Raw genomic sequence first — 25511 nt, forward strand, 5'->3', positions numbered from 1 at the left:
TTTCATGTTTTCACACCTTCTTTATTTTTCCAAGCAGTGTTAATAGGTATTTTAAATATTGCATTTACTTTGTTAAAACATGAAACTATGTAGGTACATTGGGTTGCAATCTGAGAACATACAACATCAAGGAATCATTTGTACAGCAATAACACAGAGCCAAAAAGAAAGGAAACCAAGAATCACAGCCCAGAATTTTAACATCCACTCCCCCATTTGCTTTGATTTAAAAGCTGCATGAACAGGAGAGAAACCTCAACGTTACAGTAGTTGAAACAAGAAACAAATACTCTTCTAATAATTGTCTTTAGCTGCTTTGATTGGTTGCAGTTAATATTAATAGTATAACCTTAAAAAATAGTGGGGAAAGGTAATACTTTATCTTCACTCCTCATATTAAGGCTCCAAAGCAAGCTTAATGAGAAACCATTATAAAATCATACTGCTAAATAGTATCTTAACTCACAATTCAGCCTATATAATTATATCAGGATTGCAACTGACAATTACTACTGATAGATCAAACTTACCTCTCCCACTGTGCTGCTCGGGATGTGCATCACGATTACAGCATTAACTATTATTTGGACTTAGCAAGACAGATTAGAGTTTTCCCCTTCCCACATGGATACAGAGCTCAAACTTCCCTTGCAAACAGAAATGATGTGGTCTCAAAACCTATGGAAACACATCCATGACATAAAACCCACACAAATCCAGCAGCCTCTGCTTGGAATGTGTCCTGGGCTGACACGACATCAGGGTCAAAAGTTGGGCTGTGCGGACTGGCCAAGCTTTTTAAGAGGGGCAAGACCAGGCTGTCTGTGGGCACCTTTCAGCACACTCTGGCCTCTATCTTTCACTAGCACAACGTGACATTAAACTCATCCAACAGGTAGTGAACAAAAATAATTAGTAAGTGCATTTATAAATGGCATTTTAAAGACTATTAACATATAAAACATTCTCATCTCTATGAAAATAGACCCACTTCAGCACACGCTTGCCTTTCTGGGGAAGGAGGACACAAACATTTGGGGTTTCCTAAAAAGCAAGTGTTCTCCAGGACAGCTGCCAATAATCTTGTGTAAAACGTCCTTAAAGCAAGACAAACTCCTCTGTGCTGAATCTTTTCAATCTTTTCTTTTCATCCTCAGGGAAAAGGTGTCTTTCTTCATGGAGCGGACTGGAAACAAAGTCATAGTCTTTTGAATGACCCTTTACAAAAGTAAACAAGGGATATTTCTCCTTAGATGAAGATTTCAGCATCTACAATGTAAAACACCAGATGAAACGTTAATTGGGAATGAAGAACCACAGTAAGTAGTGCTATTGATCTGATGATGGCATTTTACAGTTTTTATTATAATCATATTAAAACAGAAGCACTGCACCAGCTGCACAAATGCTGCATCTCAGGGAAAGGTTTTTATTGTAGAATCAGCACGTACAATAATCAACGTTATTATTAACAGTTTCAACACTTACACCTATGGAAATAAGCCAATCAAGAGCACATGGCTAAAAGCAGACTGATGACAGTACCAGGCTGCCAAAAATTTACATCTATAGATATATATATAGATATAAATCCACATTCATAGATTTATAAAACTGAGCATGTAGAAGGTGGGCGGTAGGGAATGATAAATACTAAACCAGATTCAGCAAAATACCTTTAATAGCAGTTAAAATCCACCTAATACTAAAAGACATTTCAGCCTTTCAGGCTCTTTTGGACACCTAAATGTTCACTGATTTTTACTTTTTAAATATAATTTCTTATTTGCTTTAAAACCCCAGCACATTGATGCACTGACACAGAACTACATTAGCCTCGAGGTATGCAGTGTGCAGAACTAAAATCACTAAACACGATTTCATGAGAACCATTCATCTAAACCAGTAAAAAAACCCTAAATACAAGAACAATGTTAAAAACAAAAGACAGGGGCTGAGGGGAATCTTTAAAAAAACAATAAATCAATCACACAGTAAAATCCTTGATTTTTACTGTGGTCTGAAATGTCCCACTTTATTCTTGTCTATTTTAATTGCATTTGGCTACTGTAATGTGAAACCTGAGTGAAAGAGCATGGAGATACAGGAGAGATGCACACAGTGATAAGCAAAAGAGGAGTAACAGATGAGCATCAGGAAGAAAAAGGTTTGCACTATGTACAAATGCTTTGTTTCTTGAGAAATCAGATAGCTGGATGCAAACCCTTTCAATCTCCAGGGATGGAATACAAGCTGGCTTGGCAGGACAGAAACTGATGACCACATGGATGCTGGGTGCTGGTGGCTGAAGTGGATGGGTGTGCTTAGGCCAGCTCCTCACTGCAAGTTTGCTACAGAAAACTCATCATGGAGATGGTCCTTCCAAAGCAGGACGGAAATACACCTGCAGCTCCCATGTCATTGTCCAGGTTTAACTCTCCCTGAACCTTCCTTCTCTACAGGTACATGCAACATCTCTATGCACTAAGGGAACACACAACACGAGCTGGACAGACAAGAAAAGGCCTAAACTAGAGTCAAGGGGGACTCCATTGAGATTAATTATTACCAAGCCACATCTCAGTTCATCAGAACTTGCAAGTTCTTTAGCAACGTCTGTGATGATTTCTACAGAGAGTTTATTGATACCCATCAATCTATTTGAGTGTTTTAGTGTTAGACTCGGTCTGCCACTGTTGTGGCTGCAACAATTAATTCTTTGTGCTGAACTCCATCCAAATTCAACACTCAGTCCAATTCTGCAGAGAACTTCTCATTTCTGCACAGAACCTGGACTACAAGCAGGCATATGCAGGTGTAGCCCACGTGGATGATTTATTTGCTGTGATGGGTTTTGACAGGGAAACAAAAGCAGCAAGAGCCTCAATTTTGAGCCTAGCCTACCTAGGGCACACTGGGAGTATGCTGTGCTTGATAATTCAAGAGTTATCACACACTCAAATTGCAAACATAGGGAGAAATAACAGAAGAGCAGGAAAAAACAAAGGATGTGAAGGAAAGGACTGAAAAATCACGGCATGGTTCTCACATTGCATTTGTAACCAAACCCTCCTCTATTTTCAAGCTTTCTGTGCCCAAAATATATTTCTATAAAATATTGTCGTTAATATGAAAGAACTTCTATGTAAAATAACAGGATAAGAGACTTGGATCAGCCATGAGTATTTTCACAACACATGTTCAGAAAAAGAAATGTGCTCAGTCCCAAACTTGAAAGAAAAGAAAGAAGGGAAAGAAAAAGAGAAGTTCCAATGCAACTGATTTCATAATTCAGAGTGTTTTTTACCTAATGTTATTACATGCTTTCTTATCCATGACAGAACAGGAAAACATGGAAGAACAGTAACTTCACTATTTAAACTTCCCATAAAACCATTGCTTAGGAGCTTCTGCATTTTTAGATCTATTTCCTACCTCTCTGTGCAAGAATCAAAGAAAACTTCAGCATCAATCAATATCTACCAAAGATTACGTACAGTATTATGTTTAAAAATGTTTTTTGGCTAGAATACTAATACCACCTAACAGGACATTTCAAATATTGCACCAACATTAATTCTTTGTGCTGTTGTGACAACTGCTGTGGTCAGGATATTAATATTGTGACCATCTCCTGCTGCTGCATCCTTTTCATAGACCATTTCTCCAAATCACCAAAACACAGTTACTTGTTACCACAGCTCTAACAAGTATTAATGCTGTATTTCATACACTCACATCAAGGGGAAAAAGTCAGTCGCATTTGGAGCTAAATGAGCTATACCATTTCAAAACCACTACAGCAGTGTTTTTGAAGTGGAAGGACACAATCAGATCTGCCGGGTGATACCTGCTCCATAGTCTTCAAACCAGCACTATCATATCATAAACGCACCGCTTTACACTTAAAAACCATCGCAAAACGCACTTACGCTAACAGGAAATAATCCACAATTTGGGCTCGATCAAACGCTTCCATTTAAAACCCCAGCCCGTCCCTCCCGAGGGGCTGCCAGCCTCTCCCGGCCCCCCTGGCTGGGCAGGAATGCTGGCTGCGGGAATATTCCCATTTCAAGAGTGCCACCTCGTGGGCTGCCCTGTCGCGATTCCTGCACAGCCTCTCTCAACACAACCCAGGTAACATCAGAGGAGATGAAAAACAAGCCGGGTCTCTCAGGAGCATAAAAGCAGGAATGAATATCAAGAATTACGCCTATTTAAAAGGAAGAAGCCGCTTCTCTCCCCTTATCCACACACAACCCACACACGCCGCTGTGGCTGAGGAATGCAGTCGGTCACTTCCACGCTTACCTTCGTTATCTCTTCAGAAGCCTTCTCAAAGTCCTGGACAGTTCTACAGTAAAATCCTATCGTGCAGCTTGGATCCATCTTTTTGAATGACATCTTTTTGGGAGAAGGACAGTGGAATGACTGCGAGTTTCAAGATTAAAAGACACAAAAGACACGGTTAAGGTTGAGAATGGTCCAGACCAACGCATTTACTTTGTTTTCTACTAACAGCTTTAACATACAACCCCCTGTATCACCTGAGTTAAAACCCAGCACACACTTTAGAAGTCACTTCTCCCATCACCACCACCCCCCGAACACTGAAGTAATTCCACTCCTCTCCACACTTATAAAGCCTCCTGCTGTTTATGCTGCATTCCCCAAACTTGCACGCACCACCACGTTAGTTTGAATCTGTCAAAGGTCTGCGGCTCCGAGCGGTACTTTATGAATATTCCCAAGGCAGAGGAGGAGAATGCTCTCTGCAAATTGAATTTGTAACAGCTTTTGCACTATCTTACTGCTTTACTACCACCGCCCATTGCCCCTTTCCCTCCCCCTGCCTCTGTGAAAGAGCCATAATGGAATAAACCAACCTCATGTGTTATCCTCTAGGAAATAAAATGGGTTAAAACTACCACAAACCCCATGAAAGCAAAAACCACATTACAATAATCCACTGGTAGGGAATAAAGCAAACAACATGCCCTGCTTTATAAATGTTTTTTTCCTAATGTGAAATCTCTTTTCATGACAGATGATGCTCTGACAGTGCTGTGAACTGATCCTATCAGCAGCCATGACATAAGGAAAACGAAACAAATACAAAACCCTCTTCCCCACACTCCTTCACAGTTTATGACAGAAAAGGTAAGTATATGCTGACTGCCCTGATTCTGTGTGTGGTTATGACAGGAACTGTAGTTTTGGTGAAGCTCGCTGCCAAATGCCTGACATTATTTAGTTACTGCTGCCTGTCACTCCAAGGCTGTGAGTCCTTTTCATTCTGCTCCTAACACACAGGACTACCCCATCATCCTGCTTCTATCGAACCCCAGCAAAGCTGCTGCAGCAGCTCAGTAACAACTACTAACACATCACATCTGCACCACACTGCAACAGATCCCGTTTTCCTGAACTTCCCCCAGTGATCAATATTCTCCAGTGAATATTCCGTACTGTTTCCTTCCACACTGACACATAAGCTGTGCTCAGCTCAGGCATTTCCTAGCTCAGCACAGGACTAGGACAGCAACACCAGGACAGAGCAACGCAGATTTCTTACCAACACTGTGCTCCCTCTGCGAAGGATTAAGAATGGTTACAATCTCATTTGACTATAGCAACAGCAAACAACAAACAGTCTGTGTGCTGGAAACCCATTTTATTCCCCCCCCCACTCCCCCCCCCCCAGTCAGGAAAGTCAACCTACAGAAGACAACAGCACTAGTTACCAACCTAAGCCTGCCAGTGTAATAGTTGTACATATTGAAATATATTGTTCTTTACTTGCGATTACAAACCTGAGACGTATTTCTGTTAAATCTCTGCTAAGAAATAGAAGCAAAGATGAGAAGTGCTATTTATATACAATTGGTTTCAGTCACTGTTTTCTCTCTTAATTCTCTTTTTACATGCACAAACTGTATTTTGAATATTCATTCCTGTGTCAAACACATAAATCAGACCCTGCCTTCCAGACCCCATTTCAGCCACAGCACAGTTGTGCTGGAATGTTGAGGGCAATACTCCTCACGCTGCACGAATCACTGTTCAACAAAGAAGCGGGTAGGCTTTTATTTTCTCTTCGCTCCTCCAAACAAATGGATTCTGGAAGCCAATACAGAGTGGATTGATTTCCAACTTATTCTGGACAATTTGTCAATTTGGAAAATACTCCCTACAGATAAATCTAACAAGCAACTATCCACACTAAGAAAGCAATTTCTGTTTACTTTTGACATTTCTAGACAAAGATATAATACTATTAAATGCACTAAGCATTAAATTGCAATATATTTTCTGTCTGCAGAAAAGCATTAAGATGCGATCAAGCCAGGCTGGCAGCTCACAGACCTTCAAAATACATTTTAAAACACGATTATTATTTGGACATTCATATTAATACATCTGCAGCACAAGCTGGAGAATTAGTCATGGGAACAGAAACCAGAAAGATGTGTATTGTTTGTAGTTTTGCCACTGTGCTACAGGGTGACCTTAAGGAAGTCACTTCAGCTCTGGTTCTTTGTGCTCTTCCTGTCTTTTGTCTGCTTTACCCAATTAAACTGTAAAATGCTCAGAGAAGGCACAGTATTTTACTACAGTTATTAGCATAAAGGAGCAAGGATCTTGGTTATAATCCCTGGCTGCTCCCGCAATACAAATAGGTAGAGCTGGGACTCACCAACTTTCTTCCAAATATCTCAATGCAGTAAATCTAAAGGCATCTCTAAATAAGGAAAGTTCCTGTCTAAGATATTTCTAATACATTGTGCTGCCGTGTTCCCCTTTTATTTCAGAACCCTCTCATTTCCTAGAGAACCTTGCACTTCTGTATTATATGTCATGCTAATTAAAGCATCTTGTAAAGCATTAATACTGAAAAATACGTAGTGTCTGCTTTAAGTCAGCCCTAGGGTTTGACATTAGCCTTGTGCAAGTCCTCTGATGCATGCATGCTCTTTTCCTAAATACTGTCTGATGGTATTTTGATCAAGGTATTGTGATCAATGTTTGCTAACAGACCTTTCTTTTCATGGTGATGACAGGAGCACTGCAGTTTGCTGTTCTCAGTTTAAGTTTATGTGAATGCAATATGTTGTTTCTGAAGCAGTGTTTCCATTAACAAAGGGCATGATGAACCACTACGAATAACCAACGCTGTTCTAGAGCAGCTGATGCTGTCCTAAGCAGTGGATGCACCTGAGAGTGTTTCTACACTGAATGAAGAGTTGCTCCAAAGAAGGTGGAAGCTGGACTCAGGATCCAGGAGAGTCTGTATGGATGGCACCAAGCGTGTCTACTGTGAGTACTGTGGCTATTGGAACACTTCGGCAATTGAAGTTTTCCCATGATACTTGTAGATCAAGAACCTCCTTTAGTTCTATCTGTTTTCAAAGCAAGTTATTTGGCAAGAGGTTAAAGAAAAGGTGAACACCCCCCTGCCAAACAAGCATGATTTTTAAGACCCAGACATAGCCTAAAAAGATAGATTCGTGCATTCACTACCTCTAGGTGAGCCCAGTAACTCGTGGTCAATAAAGCTGTTGCTGAGGGGAGGAGAGGGAGGGGAAGAACGAACAAACACAGCACCTACAGCATCAGACCAGACAGTTTCTTGGGAACTACCACCCCATAAAATTTCTAGTACTAAAACTCATTAAACAGTTCAGAAGACTTAAGTAAAATTCATCTACTCAACCACAAACCTCACAGATAAGCCTCGTAGGAAGCTAAAACAGTGACCTGCAAAGTTGTTAGGAGCAAAGGCTACATTTAAAACGACAACCACCTACTCCAGTATAGAAATATAATGATCATATATATGCAATATCCAGTTCCTGGATAAAGAAGGAGTGGCAAGTAAAGCTATAGTAACTCTGGTTCCAAACTGACAACAGGCTTTTCACTATTGACTAATACAGTAATTCTCTCCATGATGTTGCCTGCAACTTGAATTAAAATAAAATAGACACTACCAAAAGGCAAACTAACAAAACCAATCCAATTAACTCAGGTTTAAGAGCTCCAGAGATTGTCTGTTTTCTTTAACGGAAAATTCCTTAAATGAAGCCATGATCTCTTGTTGAGGTTTTCTTACCTTTATAAAGAAACAGACAAAGATTAATGCAGTAAAAATTAAACCCCCATATTGAGTTTTTAACCTCTGGTCATTTTTGTCGATTATAGACCTATAAAGAAGGGCAGGACTTTGATAAATAACAAGTAACTGTAAAACCATAAAGATGCAGCCAGCTAGTACATCTCTAAATAATTAGTGTTTGATTCATATGGGAAGAAAACAGTGCCAGGTCTATATCCATACTACCTCAAGAGGGAAATCCTTTATGCTGACATCTACAAAAGATTGGCAGTAATGAGGATCCATGTAAATCAAACTGTCATCTACAAGGACAAAACAGAAGACAAGTAATTCAAAAAACACCTTATTATTACACTGCTTACAATCCAATTTCTATGCAGAACAGCTGGAAAAAAAAAAGAGCAACCCAGCAAGTAACTGCTTGCCAGGCTGATATTCATTGACTGAAGCATAGGTTTTTGCAGGACAGATTAACTTTTGCATAATCAAATATGCTTGTATAAGCAGAATTTTTATAAAGTGATGAGACTGTCATTTAATTTTGGGTGATAAAATTACTTTTACAAACACACAATTATATTCTGGAGTTTGCATATGAAAAATGTATTGTGCTACTTCATCCTGACAAGAAGAATATATTGCTTGTCATTTAAGCATCACCTAACAGCACTTAAACTACTAAAAAGTAAATATGTAAATAAGAGCTGCCAGCTAGGAACAGCAAATGGTCCTCAGGTTTGGTGAATCAGATAAATTATGCCTTGTTTATGCAACAAGGGAAATTAAACGTACATTTTACAGAATCCAATTACTATATGGGATAAATGACAAATGACTGGACTTGGCTAGATATGATGAATTAATAAGGTACTCATTTTGCTATTTTAATCATGCTATTTCCCACTGGTTCAATATTAACTCCCTAACTCGGAAAGAAAAATACTGAAAAGACATAACAGATTAAAACACTAACCTTGAAATCCAGCAAAGTAATATGACTGCTTGGGTTTGCCACCAATAATACCAACGCAATACTCCAGGCTTAAAATTCCCTACAACAGGAATATTAAACAATTAGGAGAGTGCTAAACAGAGTAAATATTAAACTCAATTAAAACCTTTATGGTTTCTTTACTGGTTTTAGACAAACAGCTTTTTTTCTTTATAAGGAGTGATTCGACTTACTGGGGCTTGACTCAATTTAAAACTGACCAAAGAGAAAATACCACCAGATATTCCAGAGAAAGACCTCCCTTTTCATGAGATGCCCATGTGCTGAGAGAATTGGCAGTGTCAGTTTTGGGGAGGAGACAAGACACGGTGTTACACATACTGAGTCCAGGTTGCTTAGTCGAAAGGTATCAAGCGCTCAGATTTACAGAGTTCACATACATTTACATTCCGTGGCCCTGGGGGTCTCTTCTTCTGCATTCAAATGCAGAAGTCTGTCTAGAGTATGAACCTTGACATCGCAGGGAGAAATGCCAGTTGAAGCAAGAGTAATTACAAGATACAGCTCTAAAAACAACAGCCTGAAGTATGGGAGGAGACACGCAACAGACAAGCCCCATAAATCTCACTGGATGTTGACTCTGAGGGTGGAGGAATCAGAACCATCAATAAGTAGAGACTTTGAGAAAGAGGTATTACAAATACCCCTAATAGGATTTAAAGAGGGACATGGGATGAAATACAGGAATCTTTTCAGTCTGGGGTGTAATAACATACTCCTCCACCCACAGCAAAGCTAGGAGCCACTAGGGACAGGAGGAAGTGGGATACCAGCTGTGGGCTGCAGTCACACTAGTGCTGCCAGTGTCCTTCTGTTCATTCAGGTTTAGGAGAGTTGGTTTCTGTAACCCATGGGTCTGCGCTGGCACAGAAACCTAGCAGACTTATTACATTAGAAATGCTGATTTTATGGCTATACCTTCTATTGCTGGGGAGGAATTACCTGCATACACCCAATCCTGTCAAGGTAAGAACATTTCAGTAGTTTAATTGACTGAAATTCCTCTTTTTGTGACCATTCACTCTTGGCTTAACAGAGTTCTCCATTAGTTATCCCATCAGCTCCAGTGGGAGCTGGCTTTTGCCAACACTGAACACTTTGGAAAGCTGAGCCCAACTGTTCTAATGCACCTGAAGCCCAAGACCATTAAATGGTCTGAAAACTGAACAGCCTTTAACGTCCATAAATCACAGTGGTTTTCTTGTGGCACTTGACAAGTGCTGGGTCCAAAAACTTGGATGCTGGCCCAACCTGGACAGCAAGCCAGAAGATTATCAGTTGAGCTAAAGTGAAATCTTCATTAGCTGGCAGTCATATCTATATCCTCTCCTCTAAGAGATCAGCCATTAAAAGCATAACCATTACATTATCATAAGTAGGGAAAATTTCTCTCAACAAAATGATTGATATTTCCTGTACTCATCAGACCAAACCTTCTCGAGATAAAATTTTCTCTGCTTAGACAATGACAATGTAACATAACACAAACTACTGTACCTCTCACCTCAAATGCTAACAAAGTCAACTTCAGCATGGTTTAGGCAGGTTAACAGAAGGTGCCGCTTAATTAAAATAGGAATGAGAAGGGTTTTTCAGCAAGTGCTCCTCAGTGACTGACAGTTACAGAACATCCAAGCAGATCAGAGGCTGAAAGAGCTGAGGACACATCCTCTGCTGGTGAGACAGAAAGGGAGCAAAGCTACTCCGAGTAATGAATAACTGTTTAATCTATGGGAAGTTTCTTGTAAAAGTGAATTATAAAAAATTTATCCATTTTCATCCATAAATATAAAATCCTTTGTAAAAATTACCTCTCGTACTATGTTCTCAAATCTGCATTTTTAACTTAAATCCAGACCCCAAGAAATTCAGTCACTTCTTATGAACAGTCAAGATAGACACTGGAGTGACAAATAGATGCAATTGAAAGCCCTCTTATCACAACCTCCATTCCCAGGCTGCAAAAGGCACTACCAGTCTTAGTAAATGAGCAGCAGGAATCACCCTGGAAAAGCCAGTTGTGATACAAGAGCCAGGATACTGTGACTGTGCTATGAACCCCAGTGCCACACAAACGTGTTGTGCTCTGGCAAAAGAGTGGCTTTGAGAGTAAAGTGAGAAAGCCTTTGCAGGGTGAAACTAAAGCTAGCCACAGATACTCATCAATAATAGAACTGTTAGTTCACAATTGAAGGTACTATGTGTTTTCCTGGACCTGACTGATTCAAGGGCTTCTTTGCAGTTAACACTGAAAGTAAGGTGGCTGCAGGTCATGTCTGAGACCACAGACTTATCTTCATGTGTCAGAATTCATCAGAAAAGAACCAAAGCTTTTCCAAGACCAACTGTCTGAAAATATAAGGAATCAGGAAAGAAACACAGTTTAATAGTTCATCACTTAAATAAAAGGCTTCGTCACTCCATCTCCCCAGTGCCGTTAAAACCCAAATGTTTTTCACGAATCTTAGAGGGAATCTGAGACGATCATTAGACAGAAATAGACATCATCAGACTCTCAGATTTTGTTCATGCTGCTACACTGTGACATGTTAAAAATGAAACCAAGAATTTAAGGAATTTAAACTGCAGCATAGAAAATGGTAGAGCAAGCAGGGCTAAGAGAACAATCTCTTCCCTAAGAGAAGTATTCTTGAGCTCAAGAGGTAGGATTACAGGAGATCTTCTGGTGTTAGCACCATATGCAGAACCTCTGCTGACAAGGACAGCACAGACCTTCTCCCTCTCTGCTTTCTCCTCGAGTTTCACTTTCTTACACTTCATTTTTACTTGTGGTAACTGCTTGCTGCTCCTGCATCACTGTCCCTAGAAACAGTCATCTTAATGTCCAGACAGCGACAAAATACTTGAGGTAGTGACTAAAGATAGGAAAAAATGCTATCCCCTTTCTTTAGGCAAAGAAAACGACAAACGAAAATGGGAGGAATTGACAAGCGAGAACCTTAAACCGCTTGACATTTAATAAAATGAGAAACAGAAGGAATTTGGTATATTTGTATTTTTAAATGCTGACTGATACTTCGTTACGTATGCCATTAGAGTGGTGCTATATTAAATTACCATTTGTAATTTAAGCCAGTGCATTAATGTCTTCTCAGGTAGCTACTTCAGGAGTAGGACAGTTATCACTGCTTCACCAAGGGACATCATGTGCTCTGCAATTATGTCTGATCTTGTAATAGGGAATTTTAAAATCTGTAAAGTCAAACTTTACAACCTTCAACTGTGAAATCACCACCACACGTTTAATAGGTAGAAGATTACCATCATGAAGTCGCTTTTCATCTCACCTCGTGCTACTCTTTGAGAAATGACTGAACTCTCATTTCATACCTTTACAAACTCTAAGTAGTCCAGGTTTGTTCTCTCTCCACCGAGCCTCACAGGAACCAATATAATTACAGCTTTTGTGTCTGCTTTTCCAGAGTCCAGACGAGAACACTGTCTGTCAATAACATCTGAACTGTAGACTGAAAGGAAACACATGGAAATATCAATACTCAAAACACAACTGCTTTGACAAAGGCACACCTACAACAAGCCAGCACTTAGTCTGACAAACTAAACCCACAGTCCTTCAACATCTTACTGTCCTGAGTGGCTCTGATTAAAACCAGTGCTAAGCCTCCTTATTTTCAGCAGTATTTTGTAGACTGGTAATCTGCTGCTGCTGCTGTGGCAACATACATTGCCAAGGAAATGCAGAAGGAGGAGGTTAGGAGAAAGCCGATAAATATTTATGCACTTCATATAAACGTCTTCTAAAAGGAGTAATTTAACATTTGAAAGCCTACAATTAACAGAAACATCTGCATGTTAAAAGGCAGTAACTGATTTTAATAAATACCCAAGTTCACTGTGTAAAGTTAACACAACGCAGCCATTGAAAATGACTGAAAAAGAATCATGTACTCTTACTGCTTACTCCCTCCAAACTGAGATGTGAAAACCATCACCAGAACAAAGAAGTGAAAAGTTAACAGAAGTTTAAGTTTCTGCTGTCACTGCAAGTCAGGTGAAACTGGTTTGTAGTATATGACGAAACAGTGCCTCTTTAAAACCAGTCTCATTGATTCCCCAGGGACATCAGTCTCAGCTGTCCTATCCCCCGATCAGCTGTGACATAACTAAGGTTTCTAGCAGCTAAACATGGTTACCGAAGAAATACATTATGCTTAGATTTAGTCAGTAGTGTGGAGTTCACCATACATTTAGTTTATCTTGTCATCATTTTCTGCTCTTTCAGAGCAGAGGAAAAACCAGAATCCTGTGATGCAAAAGACAAACAAAATGATGCTAACAAATCTAACTGAAGTATTTTCCACTTGTTTGGCTGGGTTTTGGGGGTTAATTTTAGGAAGATATGGAAGTTCTAACTAGCTTATTGCTAAAACAACACTGAAGCAAGTACAAAACAGATTAGCAACCGATTTAAATAGAAAATTAAAAGTGACAAAGGGCACATTGTCAAGATAAATCATTTTGCAGGATTCGGAATACCACTGTAAGACGCAAAAAGCAATGTACAAAGCTTTCAAGCTGTGGTATCTGATTCTCAAAGAGAACAAACATCTGCATATATCAAGATTGTCTATATAACCTCAACTATGTGGATGCATTTTTGAGTTGACTTTTCTGCTTCACAGGTCTCTTGTTAAGTGCTTACTGAAAGGCATAAAAAGCATTTAAAATGTTTGCAGAACTCTACCTGATCACAACATTTACCTGTACAATCCTGAGCAACATAGACTGTCACTCCTTGTAGCTCAGGGTCTCTTGCTTCTTCAACAGCTTTTCTAAGTACAAACACAAAGCTATTTAACTCATCTCTGACATTAAGGAAACTAACAATGAATGAACAGAAATCAGTCGATCTTTCGAAACAGCTTGGGTTTCATCGTTGTTGGGGGTTTTGGGTGGGTTTTTTGTGGAATCCGGTCTATACGCCAACATGTTTTTCCCAAGCAAAGTCAAAACCATTTGACTGTTCAGGAGAAACAATGAAAACCACAAAAAAAGCCCAAAGCATCACATTAACTTCCAATGAAATTCATATTCACCACATAATTCTGTTTATAACAGTTTTCTGTCATGTATTTTGAGATAATAAAGGCTAAATTTGCAGACCAAAATATTCTTTTCAACTCAACAGATCTCTTCAGTTAACCTCAGTTCAAGTAACCAGCCACAAATTAGCGCCTCATGTCTGTGGATAGAAAGGTTAGCACATAACAAGCTGTGAGGTTTCACCAAAACTTTCAACTGCAGTATCCTCAACAGAGTAAGAGTACTGGAGCTAAAAACTACAAAGAAAACCTATGTCCATAGTCTGAAGCACCATCATCAATCAAGGACAACATTTGTAAAGAAATTAAATTGTTCAAAATAGAAGATGAGCCTTTGACTTCAATACAGGCTTGCATTACATGGTCCCTATCCCTTTATTTCCCAGTATATTCTGAGGAACCATTTAATACAGTCGTTCTGAAGTTATGAGAGCACTGTACATTGTTAGTACTGCTGTAAGAGAGGAGGGAGATCCAGGAAAGGAAACCTTTGCAGTGTCAGTTTGTGTCGAATTCTGGACCAACCTCCCCCTTCTCCCATTAGGCAAAGAGGCTACTGCAATTTAAAGGAAGCAAAACAAATTCTAACTGTTTCTTTTCTGTTTCTGACTTTTTCATAAGAAAAAAAGAGGAGAACACATAAATAATACTGACTGCTTGCATCATTGTATGCATTTGCATGTATGCACGTACACACCTGATTATTTCAGTACAGGTTCACTTCAGATTAATGTACTTTTATGCTAAACACCAAATTCAGCTCTTCACATATATATAAAGGAAGATAAATAGATGAACTTTGGCTTCTGCTGCTTAAACGACTTACCAGTGATTCCGTTTATAGGTAAACTGGAATTCACTAAGAACATAAGTATACATAGGGCTATAAAGAAAATTAAAAGGAAACAAAAGGCAATATTTAAGGAAATGGCACAAAATACGGAGAAATTTGACTTCTGACTTTTTTTTTTTAGGCACACTGAATGTCACAGCCCCTTTATTTTTACTGTGAACTAATTATAATATTAATAGTCCCATACATTTACAGGTTCACAAGAATGTGATATGTGCAAAGAAATGCTGAAAACATCAATTTTAGCTCTGACATTTCATTACACTATCAGTACATTACAGCCCCCAGGTTACAGTGGGGAAAAAAAAAAAGAAATCTCTAATGTTATGCATGTTCCAAGGTTGAAAGAGTGGTTAGTTTTTAGAACATTTCATTAAATGCAGCTCTACTTAAAAGCCTGCGTTTGGGAGAAATACGTGGGACTCTGCAGCCCAAAGTACAGGAAAACAGGAATGTCTGTTTTCTCTCCTGAAATAAGACTGAACAACAGCTCAGAGTTCAGATCCTGCAACCTACTGCTATTTCCCTTTCTGCCTCTGAAAAGCCTCTAGTAATAAGGATGTTTTACACAGCCAATAATGAACAGTTAGATGCTCAAATTAAGCTGAAGTAATCTCATGACACTTGGAAATGCTTCTCCTGTAATGCGTAACAACAAATAAAGGTATTTTACCTTAAAATGTGTGCAACAACTGCAGGCCCATACCAATCTCCAGCGATTTTCCCTGACTTCTTTCCATATTCTATTAGCTGATGTAAGCCAAAAGCTGCTAGTGGATAGTCGCCAAACCAAGAAATTATCTTTCTGTGATAAACTTCATTTCTCCTTTCACTGTCATCACAGTTTCTCTTTAATGTTCCCCGATGAGGATTTGACAGGATCTTGGGTTCTCTTTCTGCTGTAAGCGATGCTTCGAATGATGCTGTCAGCTTCTTCACTGTGTGGGCTGTCCACGATTCGGAATCTGAATTGTCAATGTCCAACGCATCTGGCCAGACCCAAGCTGCGGGCAAGGAATTTTAAGAGGCATATTAGGCTTTATATTAACTGTTGGGTATAAACAGCAAAGCACATTCCTTCATTCCTTCCTCCCCCAGGTTCCTGACTAATAATATGTAATTTACATACTGAGATGCAAATGTCAGTGTCAAAATGTAAACAGAGGATTCGAGTGGAGTATGATTTGCTTATATCTTCTCCTGAACAACAGGTGAAATGAAATCCTAACAGCGTAAATTGCTAGCAAATGGACTGAGATAGAGATCAGATTCCATGATCCCAGTCAGTTAAATATACAAATGTACCCGATTACAAGGCACAGGTTACAATTATCTTACATATAAAAGTATCAGCTAAAAAGAGCTTTGTCCACATCAAACAAGAAGTTTCAAAAGCTGGTTTTAATTCTTCTGCTTTGTCAGATATTAAGAGAAAATAAGCAAACCCGAGGAATTATTCATGTAAAAACAAACACCTCTTCCTGGCAAAATGACAAAGCAGATCAGCACAAAAATAACAAGATTTCTTCGCTAAATCTGTGAATGCTTTACCAAGATTAATGACAAACTTATTTGAATACCATTCAGCACAGTATCTACAGCCTGCATTTCCAGCTAAGGTTTCTCTGACAACGCACCCTGCACACAGCGTTCCTCCTCCTGCATAATGGTGGCTCAGCATGTCTAGAGAACAGCAACGTTTTCCTTGTCAGATGACTCAAAGTCTCTCCCACAAGTTCAAACAACTACTTGCAACACAGAGCATGTGAGGAAACCTCTGAAACACACAGCGGGTGTATTGTTAAGAGTAGAACACACCCTGAAGGTCCGTACTAAACATCCCAGAAGGAAAGGGGAAGGCTGCCATGTGTAAGCAATGAACAAACCCTACAGATGAGGTGCTTTTGCTCGGTGAGCCATGTTTGGGTAAGCTCCTGGAGGCTCAGAAAACTGCCATTACTGCAGGAAGAGGGACCTGTTCTGACAGAGAGCAAGAGCTGCAGCCCTTGTGGTAACTGTTACTGAAGAATCCGTGTAAAAGTCTTTGAGAAACAAAACAGGGGCAACTATATTTCAATTCTAAAATCTGATTTAGGGCTCCAGTCATGCACCAAGTACTGCTGGTTATAGCCATAATCCATGTCACCCACACTTCTATAGTGTGGCAACCATCCCTCCCCAGTGCCTCTTACCACGAGTGGCACTCCTCCTTGAAACCTGATGTTCTTTTTTTCATTGCAGACTCAAGACAGATGCATTTGTAAGCTCAGTGTAACAACATCACAGGCCTCGCTACTCCTGCACTGGAATTCCTTAGATATAAGGAAGAAGTTCTTCCCTGTGAGGGTGCTGAGGCGCTGGCACAGGGTGCCCAGAGAAGCTGTGGCTGCCCCATCCCTGGCAGTGCTCAAGGCCAGGTTGGACACAGGGGCTTGGAGCAAGCTGCTCCAGTGGAAGGGGTCCCTGCCCGTGGCAGGGGTTGGGACTGGATGAGATTTAACTTCCCTCCTAACCCAAACCATTCCAGGAGTCTATGATACTGTGAGTTTCAAATTTAAGTCAGTGTTTAAGCACAAGCATTTCAAAGTAAAACCTACCAGCACCTTAGTATTTACAATAAAAGCTCATTTATAACATCATTCAGCAATATCTGGAACATTCCACATAGCTGTGGAAGAGCAAGTATTCCAGCTAGTAACTGCAGTCAAGTTTTGCTTTGTAACAGAAACAATACCATTAAACTATAATGAAAACATCTCTGGGAAAAGAGTAAACAGCGATGAAAAACTTCATGTAAACACTTAAATATGTTTCAAAAGCTACCCAGACCTCATAAAAAGCTTTCCAAAAGATAATTCACCACCTGTCAGAAGAGTAGGTGATGAGAAAAGTAGTCCTGAAAGACCATACATACTCCATTTTTCTATGCATTTGGATTACCACAGAAACACTAGCACTCTGGAATCACCAAATCACTTCCCAAATTAGGATGCATGGGGGAGAGTGCAAGGAATTCTTTGTAACCACAGATTTTAAAGATATAAACCTGGGGCTTTTTTATTTGGGGTTACTTCAGAACGAGCCATTACACATTCCTACTTGCAGGTAGTCTTCTGATCAGGTTTTATATTTAAGGGATTTGTGTTCTCAGCAGAAGTGTTTCAATATATTTTGGTATCTGTAGTCAGTTCAAAGGGATAATGAATGTTTTATGACTTCAATATCTACAGCAAAAGGAACATAAGCCAATCTGACAGCTCGGTCCTGACACTGCCAAGAAAGAAGACTTTGTGATGCAGCTGGTTTGGGATCATGTTCACAGCTTACATCATATTTGCACAGTAAGTACAAAGCATTATCAAAACAGGCTTTCAGAACTATCTCCCACTAAAGTGTTCCTGGGATCCAGCAAATGGCTGAGTAAACAATACACTGTATTCTCTCCAGCTAACATGCACGGGTGGCTTCAGGCCCATATCTTAAATCATTTTGACAAGTCATGGTGACAGAGGACATGACTGATTGTTTGAAAGGGGCAATGTGGTAAATTATGGAAAAGATTGAGAAGAGGATGGAAAGAAGAGGTGGTTGAGAACCAAACATGCATCTCTGCAGGACCTGGCTCAGCTTGGAAGAATGGAGAGGGTGTGCATGTTTTGTTTTCCTTTGAAAGCAGAAAGTGTTGCAAGTCTCCTAAAGCTACTTCTTTCAAACAGCTATGACTAAGAGAGTATTTTGAGATAAGACAATGATAAGGGGAAAAGGGAAGTTCCTCTGTAAGTACGTGGAGGGGAAGGGAAGAAATGAAAGACTGAAAATTTCAACACAAAGAATGATGTACTGAAGTTAAGATTAGAATCCTTCTATTAACTCAATATATTAATACCAGAGGTTGAATAATGCACAGCTTTAGAACAGGTAAAAGAACATTGCTTTTGCCATAGCCCACAGCTATGGGCTGTGGAACTCATTTCCACATCTTGAGTTCAAGAAAAGAGCAAGTTTCAAGAGAACTGGACACTTGCATGGACAATAATACCAAGGGACAGGATCACAAGTTTCTGTGGTGTTTCACTTCACAGCTAGCTTCTGTGGAGCTGTCAGTATTTTCCTTTGCTTTGGCATTCCGTTTTTCAGGAATGGAAGAGTAGGATAGCCAGATCAGTGCTCTGGTGCAATGTGACAATTCCATTGTCAACGAGGAGTCCAGAATCAAACCCAGCTTGCATGGTCTGGTCTACATAGAGACCACCACACACTCTACAAAACACCCATGCTTATCATACAAATTAAAGAGAGCTCTCATAACTTACCTCGACCAAGAAAATGAAGCATAAGACCTTGGGCCAGCAGCATTTGGCCAGTTCTCAGTGTGCAACCCCAACCACAGTCTGTTGTCAATGCAGACCCCTTTATTTGAGGGAACTCCTCTCTGTAAGTCAGCCAGATTCTAGAAATAAAATCCTTACGAAACTCCTCAACATTTCCTGAAATCTCCGTGTTGATTTTATCAAAATTGGACCCATCTGTAGAGAGTTCACCAGAATCTGTAAGGCAGAGACAATTTAAGTTCTAACTTCGTATGGAACTTCAGTTATTAGAAGGAAAGTAAAGAACATACAACTATTCTATGAGAAAAACAGGGCAAACTTGCAAAATGTAATGACTGCTTCAAATACATGAAAGGAAAATTGGAAGGCAAACGTAATAGAAACGTGGCAGCTGAAAAAAAAACAAGAAGAGGGAAAATTACAACACTAGTATTTACAGAAATAACAAGACTGAATAAATGTATCTGAATAAAGCAGGTTAGGATGGGCTGCATTTGTGGTGATGGTGGACATTCAAATGAGCATTCCCTAAGCTTTCCATATTTACATTTTGAATTTGGTAACTGTTAATGATAGGCTTTCTAGACAATTACAAGTATCTCCACAGAGCTCCTGCTGAACGAGACTCACATGAGTTAAGTGCTATGTACATACCATCAGTTTTGAAGTGGTAACACTTTCCCAGCAGAAAGACTGGAGAGTTTCTACTGAAGTAAGTTTTTGTTTTCAACACCCAACCTAAAATAGATGCAAAAGAAATACAGATCTGTGACTGACACATTCCAAAAGGGAATTCCTAACAGCATCTGGTTAAGCCAAAGATAACCTTCTTTGAGGGGAATGGAGAGAAAATGTACCGATAGTGGGGTTTGCTTTCGTAAATAACAAGAAGTTTCATGGTGCTACAAAACACAGCTTAGAGTTCTGGTTTCAAAGTAATGATGTTACCCATATGTGCCTGTTAGAATGTTAATATAATGGTACTACTGCACAGAAACTGTTAGGATGCAAAATGCTAAAGCACAGCTCAAGTTGCTTTGTCTCTATTGCGATTCATTACTGGATAGTTTGATTCTGTGAGGTTTCCAACTCCTACACTAATAAACAACAAGCTTCATTTATGACCAATGAAAATGCATGCAGTGTGCTGCTTTTGCCATAGGATTAAACATCATGATAAAATTAGACTGCAGATTTCACACAAAAAGGGGTAGTACAATATACTATTCAAATTCAAAGAGCCAGAACTCAGCTCTTCAGTTTTGACAGGGTCCACAGAGAGCAGCTTTTCCACTTAAGTCTAAATCGTAGAGGCTTTAGTATCCTAAATCCACAGTTTCTTGAACTTTTCCTATCACATATGGGGTGTGATAACTATTATTCCCCTTCAGCCACGTGGTAGCCTTAGAAAGTAGAAGAAAAGTATCTTTTCCTCTTGCCAGACAGCTCCAAGGCTCAGTTATAAGAAAGCTGGTGGTAAATCTGAGCAACCTCAGCCCTAGAGGGATGGTAGAAAAATGAAGTTTAAGGACAGGTTAGTAAAAGGTACATTTGAAAATCAGGTTGCTTGTGAACAAATCACTGATGTTCAGCTGTGGAAAAGTGTTTGAAGTGTGTGAAGCAGACTCAAGTGTGTGAAGCAGACTCTTCAGTGGAGTTTGTACTTCACACATCAGCCAGTTTTTTCCAGAAAAGTACTTATAAAAATAATAACAAAACCAATCTTTGCTTCAGATGATTCCATATTAACCCTTATTCAAGTCTCTGCAAAAGTTGTGTCATTGCCATAATTTACTGCTTTCAAAAAAGTCATTTAAAAAAAATTACGAACTTTATTTGAAAAAAAAAATGCCAAAGAAGTTTATTTATTTGAGCTATTTATAATATCAACATGAAAATGCTTTCAAGGCCATATTGCATTTTTATTATTAATATTAGCGAAGTTTCTGAGCCGCACTCCCATTCATGTCAACAGGAACCTCCCATTCCTGTCAATGGAGACAAGACCTTCCCATACACTGGTTCACTTACTGTATTTCATGTTATGCCATGCAGACATAAACTTTGATTTTATCTTTTCTACTTCATCTGTCCCTGTGGCCTCCATATTCAAATGCTAGAGACAAAGCCATCACTGTCTTGTAAGACGTTCAATTCTGCTACTGCAAAAACAAGACAGAAACACATCCATGGGCACTGAGAACACAGGGTATAGTATCACCACCAGCCCACTTCAGTACTTTAGCCTAATGCGGCCAGAACAGTAATAAACTTGCAGTATTCTCTACTACCAAGGACTGAGAAACAATCACATATTCCGTGAATAAGTAATAAAATAATTTAATTCCAAATATACACCAATAAAAATACTACACAAAGCTAAATAAAATATAATGTTCTCCAATAGCCTCTATTGCACAACAAACTGATGCAGAGCATATAACCTGTGCTGGCATATGAGTGCACTCATTTAACTGGCAGTGAAATGAAAAGCTAAGATGAATTTCACTAAACAGAACAGATGCTCTTCTGCTGAGTAGAATAAGCACTTTTCTTTGCCATACCAGGGTTTGGAGCACCTATAAACCAATCTCAGTTTTAAGAACAGCATTAGCTTCAGATTTCTAATCAAGAATTTTCTGAGCCAAAGCTTACAGGCGTTGGAGGAATGGAAAGACAAAGCACAAGATGTTCTGCTGTACATATGCAAGGCAGAAAACACGCAGTACTGAAAATGTGTAACAGTGACATAATTTCGTACAGAATTAACGTCCTAGAGAGATAACCTCAAAAGATGTTTAGAATATTGCCATAAAATCCATGTTTACTTCACATCTCTTCTAATTATCACTTGTGATGCATAAGAAGGCTCTCTCCTGATTTGAGCGTGTTGTCTACATGAGTCCAGCTGTATCACAGGAATAAGAGCTGTAAAACAGCTATAGAAAACACTACAGTGCAGCCTGATTTTGTAAAAACTGCTTATAAATTGTCCAAGTGGGGTGGTGGGAGGGAAATGCACTTCTACTGACTTTCTGAACTGCAAGACAAGAAGGACTAAACCTTTAAAGCAACCTAAACTGGTAGTAATACAGAAACAATATATACTTTATCCCTGTTTCTAAGAAATCCAAGAAAATGGGACAGAACTCCCTCTGCAGTCCACCTGCACCATTTGAAACAGGATGTTTGCTATTAATGGAGCTTCCTCCATTGCATGTACTCTGTCAATGGTTCGCTTTGAAACAGTTGATACAGGATTTCTTGATTATATTTGCATAGATAGCTGAAAGATTAAGAGCTCCTGTTTCAAAAGGAGCTCTTGTGAGACATCAAGAGTTGATCAATAGTGGTACATCACTGCAACCCAGGTGCCAACATCTTCAGAGCCTGAAGGTATTCACAGAAGTGCATGGTTTCTGGGATCCGTAAGCAGGGCCAGGAAAACAGGAATCTACTGCCCAAGCCATCCCTAGATGTTTTTCTGCTATTCCACTGTATACAAATCGGTCAACAACTTTTTGATGGAACAAGAGGCAAAGCAAGCTCACAAACATGGGGGAAGAGTGGCATTTTTTGGCTAGTGAAAATAACACATGGCTACATCCCTGCCATGCGTAGCCTCCTGTTAAGCTGGGCTTTTGCAGGTGACGGAAGAGAAAGGCAGTTTAAGGTTGGGTTTCAATTTCCTGCCTTTCCCCCTCTCTTTTTGTCTTTAGGAAAAGAACAGAAAGGCTGACGGCATCACTGACTCTAGATGGCACAGCTGGCAAGATGAACTTCCTCAGGAGATATGTTTGGTCCAGTCCGTCCTCACATGATCAATCAGCAACAGTCAGTTATGCAGAGGCCACTGACTGCCTTAAAAGCCAATACCTGTAAAAGCTCCCTCTGGCTAAAATTAGAAATGAAACAAACTCTCCTGTTCCAAAAGGGCCTGAAGGAGAAATTACTGAGATAAGAAAGAAGCTCATTTTCCTTTAAAACACAATGGTCATCGCAGCACATTTTTCTCTCATCCGGTTATGTTTCTTCCTTAGCATTATGCTAAAGATGTGAAAAGGACTTCCAAGAAGAATGCTAACACAAAACAGGCACATTTATCCCACTGGAAAAATGCATGCTCTTCCCATCACTGCAAAATGCCATCAGTAATAGCTCCACTGGAATTAATGGAACAGCATCAGGAGAAGGGCACAGGGAATACATATTTCAAGCCCCACAGGCACAGGAACCCCATTATTAAGCCTAAAGCTGATGGTTTTATACTGAAGTTGTCTCTTTTAAGAGGTTATCTAGAACGCACAGTACTAGGAGGATGTTACTTCACAGAGGGCAGGACCCACCTCTTGCTGAGAAATGAAGCTCGATGCTCTCAGAGCCCCCATTACCCAGTCTCACAGGGGAGATGATTGCAGCGAGGCGGCTGTTAACTAACAGAGACAGAAAAAAAACCTCCCTTACAACAGCGTGCGTTTGTTTTCGTTAACAGAGAAGCGACCTAACACCGCAAAAGGGATGAATGAAGTCTAAATGTAACTCTCTCGTTACTGAAGAATAAAGACCTGTACTTTCTGCTACCTGAAAAGAAACCGAACCAGCAAATCCCACGCAGCACAATGCCAGGAGGTCATTTTTAAGGAGTTACCCCTTTCCAGCCGTGAACACGCATTAAAACAGTCGGAAATAACACTTGTAAAGGGCAGGCGAACAACACCAGCGGGGGGTCTTCTTCCCGTAGCAAAGACCGAGCACTTCACCCACCCAGGGTTTAAAGCCGGGTAAGAGCCGTTGGCGAGCAGCCGCCTCTCCACCCGCTCGTTACCACTCCTGCCCTCCACAGCCGCTCTTTGTGTCCTCACGACGACTCCTGCGGGCTTTGTCAGCCGCAGACGGCGAGGCCGTCCCGGACCGCTCCCATCGGGAAGCGAAAGCGGCCCCGGTCACTCCCCAGCCCGCCGACAGCCGCGGGGCACCACAGCCCAGGAAGGGCAGCGGGGGAGCCCGGGCGCGCTCCTCACCCTGCGGGGCACACGCGATGGGGCTGGCCGGGAGCGCAGCGCCGGACCCGGGACGCTGCCTGCGGGGACGCCGCTGCTCTGGGCCGCCGCCACTGAGGCTCCCTCCCTCCCTCCCGCCCCGCCTCCCGCCGCCGGCGTCAACCGCTCACCCCTCACGGAGCCGCCGCTGGCGGGCGGTCAACGCTGCCCGGGTCGCGCCATCGCCGTGAAGGACACGGAGCAGCCGCTCAGCACGGCGACACCGCCGCTTACCCGCCCGGGGAGCGGCCGCCCGGGGCTTCGGCCGTGTGGGGGAACCGCGCGGAACTACAGCTCCCGGCGGGCGCTGCCACCGGGGAGGGCCGGGCCCAGCGGCGGGCCCGCGCGGGGCATGCCGGGAGTTGTAGTCCGCCGGGAGGGCGGCTTCCAAGCGCCGCCTGTGGCGGAGGAAGGAGGGAGGAGGAAGAGGCGCGGCGGGCGGCGAGCCCCCAGAGGGGCGGGCGGCCGCTGGGCCTTGACCCCTCCGTGAGCGGCGGCCTCTCACGGCGCCGCGTTTCGGGGTGTTTTGCCTTTTTTCGAAGGTTTGGTTGGTTTGCTGTAGGGTTTCCTTGGGGTTTTTTAATCAATTTTATGTCTTTTAACTCCGCTGCGGCAAAATGGTTCCCAAATCGCCACATGCCTACTTTAATCTCCAGCCTGAACATCTCTGTGTGTGTTTGCAGGCCAACAGAGCTTTCCCATTCAGTTTCCTGCTTTAATTCGTTTCTATAAGTACATCAGAGTCGCTGTGGCTTCTCTTGCCCTCCTAAGCTAGATGTGCTGAGGGATTCTTGCCTTTTTTAAAGGCTTTTGTAAAGTAGGTTCTTCATTCATCGGCCTTAAGCTGCTTAAAATGATCATTGGCTGTATCAGGAGCCGAGGGTTTAAGAGCAGAACCTCAAACCGCAGGATTTGGGAAGGATGCGACTTGGAGTGTCCGGAGCTGGCGGTACTGCTTAACATGCTAGCGAACACGGCCTTGCGTTCTCCGTACCCGGGGCTCGGCAGCACAAGTTTGGGTTCATGAGGAAGATGAGTGGGGTTCGTCCATTTTGTGATTTTAGTGCCTTCTGCCG

At 41.0% G+C, this 25511-nt stretch overlaps 1 protein-coding gene across 6 annotated transcripts; it reads right to left on the reverse strand.

Moving 5' to 3' along the window:
- Positions 1-24783, reverse strand: ATG4C (autophagy related 4C cysteine peptidase). 6 transcript variants are annotated; one of them, XM_065673168.1, is made up of 11 exons: positions 24567-24783; positions 21428-21558; positions 20051-20134; positions 19379-19612; positions 15739-16069; positions 13872-13942; positions 12480-12616; positions 9090-9168; positions 8342-8418; positions 4312-4431; positions 1-1269 (listed from the first exon to the last, which is right to left on the reverse strand). In XM_065673168.1, the coding sequence occupies exons 2-11, from the start codon at positions 21501-21503 to the stop codon at positions 1099-1101; spliced, it is 1380 nt and encodes a 459-aa protein (XP_065529240.1). In that variant the 5' UTR covers positions 21504-21558; positions 24567-24783; the 3' UTR covers positions 1-1098. The 6 variants fall into 6 exon arrangements, with proteins under 6 accessions (XP_065529240.1, XP_065529243.1, XP_065529241.1 ...); XM_065673171.1 differs by lacking the exon at positions 24567-24783 and adding an exon at positions 24418-24489; XM_065673169.1 differs by lacking the exon at positions 24567-24783 and adding an exon at positions 24161-24411.
- Between the last annotated feature and the right edge of the window lie 728 nt (positions 24784-25511).

This window comes from Lathamus discolor, chromosome 3, assembly GCF_037157495.1.
Source record: "Lathamus discolor isolate bLatDis1 chromosome 3, bLatDis1.hap1, whole genome shotgun sequence".
Lineage (NCBI taxonomy): Eukaryota > Metazoa > Chordata > Aves > Psittaciformes > Psittacidae > Lathamus > Lathamus discolor.